This window comes from Mandrillus leucophaeus, unplaced genomic scaffold, assembly GCF_000951045.1.
Source record: "Mandrillus leucophaeus isolate KB7577 unplaced genomic scaffold, Mleu.le_1.0 Scaffold389, whole genome shotgun sequence".
Lineage (NCBI taxonomy): Eukaryota > Metazoa > Chordata > Mammalia > Primates > Cercopithecidae > Mandrillus > Mandrillus leucophaeus.
In genome coordinates this window covers 2472350-2478349 of record NW_012104131.1, presented here as the reverse complement: position 1 = coordinate 2478349, position 6000 = coordinate 2472350, and the positions used below count along the sequence as shown (strand labels likewise).

At 38.2% G+C, this 6000-nt stretch overlaps 1 protein-coding gene across 1 annotated transcript in view; it reads right to left on the bottom strand.

Annotated features, from left to right (window-relative positions):
* Positions 1-5208: 5208 nt before the first annotated feature.
* Positions 5209-6000, bottom strand: part of SLC38A11 (solute carrier family 38, member 11) — a 61619-nt gene continuing 60827 nt past the window's right edge. Inside the window, exon 11 of the mRNA XM_011991012.1 lies at positions 5209-5606. Within this exon, the coding sequence (XP_011846402.1) occupies positions 5313-5606 (294 nt within the window). The 3' untranslated portion in view covers positions 5209-5312. The remainder of the gene's footprint in view (positions 5607-6000) is intronic.

Genomic DNA, 6000 nt, shown 5'->3' with positions numbered 1-6000 from the left:
ATGACAATCATTATAGCTGAAAATATCCAATAAAATAATTTGTGTGGCTACAGGTGCAATTAACCATCTTCTCTTTTATACCATGAATCTCACATCAAATACTTAAGTGTTTACTACATTTACTACATTCCAAGGTGCCACACTATAGGCTATGAAGAATAAAAAGAGGCTTTAAGACACACTCTTTGTTCTCAAGGAATTTTTAGACTGATTAGCCAGACAAGGTTCCTTCGTATAACACTACTATAAGAATTCCAGAGGAGGAGGAACTATTTTGCAGTAAGAGTTGTCAGGAATGGCACATGGGGAAGACAGGAGTATTGATAGAATTTTGATGGGGGTATTGGACATTTCAGATGAAAGAATGATAAGAATTCAGGGGTAAAAGTTAAAGGTGTACAGAACATTTTTAGGGTAAAGAAATGTTTTAGTTATGTTAGAATAAATTGTTCCTTCCTGCAGTCATGAGTGATAAGACCAAAATAGCATGTTGAGGACATATTAGGAAAGCTTTGAGTAGAGACTGTGGAGTTAGTACATCATTCTACAAGCAAAAGAGTTTCATGGAAAGCTTTTGAGCAAGCAAGTGGTCAGAAAGCATTAGTTATCAAAGTATTTGTTTAATAAGAAGATTCTTGAAGTGATACATAAATTATCTTGGCAGGAGGAGTCTGAAGGCAGTATGCTCAGGTAAGTGGCCATAGCATTAGTTAGTGTGTGAGTTAGTATATTAGTCCATTTTCATGCTGTTGGTAATACACACCCGAGATTGGCTAATTTATAAAGAAAAAGAGGTTTAATGGACTCACATTATGGTTCTATGTGGCTGGGGAGGCCTCACAATCATGGCAGAAGGTGAAAGGCATGTCTTACATGGTGGCAGACAAGAGAGAAGAATGAGAGTCAAGTGAAAGCAGAAACCCCTGATAAAACCATCAGCTCTTGTCAGTCTTATTCACTACCATGAGAGCAGTATGGGGGAATCTGCCCCCATGATTCAATTATCTCCCACTGGGTCCCTCCCACAACACATGGCAATTATGGAAGCTACAGTTCAAGATGAGATTTGGGTGGGGACACAGCCAAATCATATCATTTGGTAAGGACCAGAATCAAGTGAGAGTTAGAAATGAAGAACAGAATAAATCTGATTTTTTGTTTTTGTTTTAATGGAGCATTTACATATTATCATACATGAATACTATCATAAAAATGCCAAAGCTAAATGTATTGATAATCTTTATTATCAATGAGCAAACATTAATGGAATGAAAAAGAGTCTTATAAAAGACAACCACATAAATTTTTTATCTGAATGATGTTATTGTTCATAACCCAGTTTTACTCATGTTCCCTGTGTAATTTTCCAAGTAAGCCATTCTGCTGAGAGTTTAGTCCTTGGAAAACTTGATGTTCTTTTCAGAAACTGATATATTTTCTTCCTTCTCACAATGGTAGCCATAAAGCTCAGACAACCTTCCCTGAGTGCTGGCAGGCTCAGAACCAGGCCTGTAGCTTAACCAGCATAGCTGTGTTGATTTTGGGTTGTAATCTCTATTTTCTCCCGTGTTCATTCTCCTCCCATGTCCTTTGTCATTGCTCTTCACTAATATTATTGTCTTGGTTTCTCCTCTTCTCACTGTGTCTCTAAATGATTTTTCAAAGAGGCAAAGTATAACACATTTAATATGTACCAGTTGCTCTCCCTCCTACATCTCCAGTCTCATTTTCTTCCCTGAGATCTAGCATGGTATTCCTACATCTTGCTTGTATTGTGTCCCAGCCTCTAAATAAATGGCTCCATCTAGCACTTTCTTATGTCCAACTTCCAGCCTTTTTCAAACGTGATCCCTGAGCCAGCAGAAGCAGCAGCATCACCTGGAAACTTTTCAGAAATACAAATTCTGAGGCCCCACTCCAAGTACTGAGTCAAAAACTGTGGGGGTGAAGCCCAGCAATCTGTGTTTCAACAAGGCCTCTGGGTGATTCCGACACATGTCCAAGTTTAAAAGCCACTACTCTAGACAAAGACTGGGCTCTTTTCTTTCTCTCCATGTCTATGTGTTCTCTAGCTCACAGCATCTCTGGTCCACTCTACATACTTGCTCTGCTATCATGGCAAATTCTTTACACATTTTTTAGAATGAGCACAAATTCTTAAGAGCACTGATTCTATTGAGGTAGCAATCCTTGCCACAGTTAGTAAAGCATTCATGGGTACCCTCACTGATGAGTGACCCTCACTCATCACTGATGAGTGACCCTCACTGATGAGTTCACTCATGGTCACTCATTGATTCATGCTTGGGCCAGTCTTGGACAACCTGACAACATTTGCTCCAGTCAATAGCCACCCCTAATTAAAAGACAGGGTATAATTCCTTTCCTAAGCAAGGCTACAGCACATAAACCAGGAGGAGACCTGTTCTGTTCAATAAATGTATCTTTAATTAAGTAGATGTGTATAGTATGACTTCAGCAGAGGACTAACTGTAAACTTCTTAGTTTGGTAAAATGGACGCAGTCTTCGTTTAAGAAAGACAAGAGGCAACAATTATTGTTTGGCATCATTGGAAATAGTCCAGGCAAGGCAGTTTACCTGTTCTCCCATCCAAGTATTAACCAGGCCAGACCATGCTCAGCTTCCAGGATCAGATGAGATCTGGTGTGTTCAGGGTGGTATGGTCATAGACAGTTTACCCATTCTGATGTTTGAAGATGGTTCAAGTTAGTGTTGATAATAAAGACTCTATAATAAGCGAACAATGACTCAATTTCTAAATTACACAGATGCTATCCAACTTATATCCTTAAAGGAAGTGTATTGCTAGATGTTCTCATTTGTGTGTAAAGATATGGTTCCTGCCTACCACCACCTTTTTAAAGTTAAGAAGCACTTTATACATTTAAGTGTAGTGACAGCTTCAAAAACTGGTTTAAAACCTTCAAGTTGCTTTGTTAGGGGCAACAAGTGGCAGGGATGGAAAGATTTTCAGGGGAATCTCTTATTGAACTGAGGCAGAAAATAGATTGGGAGGGTGGGGTTCTTGTAGTTATGCATGATGGCAAAATAAGCATACAAGTATTCTTGCCAAATAAATGTGAGTTCCTAAGATTTATTCAATTATAATTGGAAAGATGTCGGTAATCCATGCAGCTAATAACTGGGTCATAAGCAGTCTTGTTCTACAGCTGATTAAAAACAAATAAACCAATACATATTTATTAGGTACTAATGAAGCACTCCCTTCCTACCAGGAGCTTTCATCTACTTGAAGAGTATGAAGCAACACTGAAGTACAAGATAAGAGATGGTTACGTGCTAAATTATGTTATCCTTGACATACTTTTCTTTGTACATGTTTAGAGATCTCATCCCTCATGACTTTATTTAATAACTATGTAGGTCAGTGTTTCTCAGTCTTGAGCAATGTAAGGACAGACTGTGGCAAAACTTGCTTACATTTCCTCATTTCTTACATGGAATGAAAGCATTTTTATTATATTTTACCTAAACACGTACCAATGTAAAAACAGGCACAAACTGCTTAGCCTATGACCCTTAACTATAAAAAACAAATTTATAAGTTAAATACAGAAAAGTTACTCAACAGAATTTAAATTAATTTAGTGGCAAGGATAATATTTTATTGAAAAAACAAATCACCACTAAAACCCTGAGCATGGTTCTACCTGCTAAAATGCATCCTCCTTTGTGTTCAATAGGCCTTTCCCACTATGAGTCACACAGTGACTCAGTTCTTGCCACTTTATTCAAACTACTATGAACCTACCCTTTATACACTTCCTGTAGGTTTTTTTTTTTGCATTTGATTTGTACAAACTTATCCATATATGTATTAACTCTGCTTGTGATAGTTTCTTGTTATTTGATAACAATTAATATAGTGCCACAGATGGACAACCTGATTGGAATACAAATGAAATGGAAATCTTAGGTGATACTCTATATAAGGAAGCCATCCAGATGGCCCCAAATTTTCATGTTACTTTTTAAAGACTGTCATAGATACAAAGACACAAAATCCTCATTAAAAAATCATTTAAAAATCATCAGTAAACCGAGGGCATCTGTGGTGGGCACAGCTGTGTGTCCCAGATACCCCTGTAAGGAAGCATGTGGTGACGAAGCTATCAGTAGACCACCTCCAGCTCTCAGTCCCTTTAGGGTTTGCTCTGCTGCAAAAAGCTGCCTAGCCCAAGAACTCACCCTTCTCCAGATGCTCACATTCAATGACTGATGGAGGCAGCCATATCAACACCAGGTTATTACTCCCGAACAGGGACAACTCTGATGGGTCATGTACGCACCAGCTTCCCTGTGGAGTTGGCTGAGGTCAGCCTGCATTGCAGTTCTACCTCTCCCTACCATTCCTGCTTTCCCCTCTCTCCCATTAGTTATGATAAACTCCATCTCACTATTTGCTCCCAAAGACCCAGTCAACAAGAGCTCCCAGAAATCTCTCTGAGGAACCCCCAGTGGACTGAGAAAGCTTCTTCGGTAGCCCTGATTCTTCTTACACGTTTCTAGTTTCAAAGTTCAGCTTCCCGTTGTATATTCCTGACAGCACTGAAAATTCAACAGGTCCTTATCACCAGTCTCTTAGGTTCTTGCCACAGAAAACTGCTTTTTTTTTTCTGTTTTAGAATGGTGCTACCATTGTATTCCCACAGCAGCAGAAGATGGAAGGTGATTCTGATTCTTCACTCACCTCGCTCCTCACAGCCAGTTTATGATTCAGGCTTCCTCACAAGGAGAGGTCTGTGCTCATTTCTCCAGGGATCCACTTCCCTTTAAATAAGGAACGCTGCTGAAATTATAATGGAGATCTCTTTGCTCTTGGGATATGTCTTCTTTTCAATAGTTGTGGGTTTCCCTTCTCTTCAGTTCCACAGATTTTTAAGGACAAATAAAATGCCCCCCGCCCCCGACCAAAAGACATCTACACAAAATTCCAACCCACAATCGCCTACTTATTTTGGAGCACAATATACTGGTTTGCATATTAAATAAAAGGGGGATGGCAGAAAATGCTAAAGGCTTCACTCTCCCTTCTTCAATCAGCATTAGTGTAGTGCAGTCATTAGAACAAAACACTTATTTTGTTCCAGTTAAAGGTGAAATACATTCAATTTTTCTTTTATCTTTGATATTGCACTAAAGAGTCATGAAAGCCAAGTCTTGAAAAATGCCAAAATAACAACTTTATATAATATAAATACAGACTAAAACATGTAAATGTTATGTATTTTAAAGTCTATGAAAACATACATTTTTTTAAGCAGTCAACTCATTGAAAGATACTAATATTTAAAATAGAAAGTTGTGTTGTCTGCTGAATATGAGACTCTGAGGTATTTGTGAGCGAGAAATTGTCAGGAAAGCAGTAGAACATTTCCTGCCCGTGGGTGCAGTCTTGAGGATTTGTAATAGCCATGACGAATCCAAAAACCATCACCGCAGCACCAATGGGAAGCATGACATAAGACATAATCTTATCGGAGTGTGTCCTTGGTTCTTCAGACAGTTTCAGATAACAGGCTGATGGAATGATAAAAATGAGGGGAGTTGCACAGAGCACACCCTGCATGTTGAAAACAAGAAACAAGATAATGTGACTAGATGGAAACATTCTTCAGACAGCTTTGAAAAGCATTTACAAAATGTGTTTTTCATGCACATGTTAAACATGTGATAGGTTCAGATGAATCAAACAAAGGGAGGAAAAATAATTCTAAGAAAGACTTAGAAATAGGCGTTGCCTTTTCCACTGGCATATTTACAAATGAAAATAATGAAATAGTACAACAGCTTATCGACTTAAGAAAATATTAGCAGAAAATAATATAGAAAATAAAGCAGATAATAGGACTCTTGAAATTTCCTGTATTTTCAGTTCATCGTATTTCCTTATATGCTTCATTAAAACTACCGTGTATCCACTATGCCCTTCAAACATGAATGGTCTGTTTGTCATT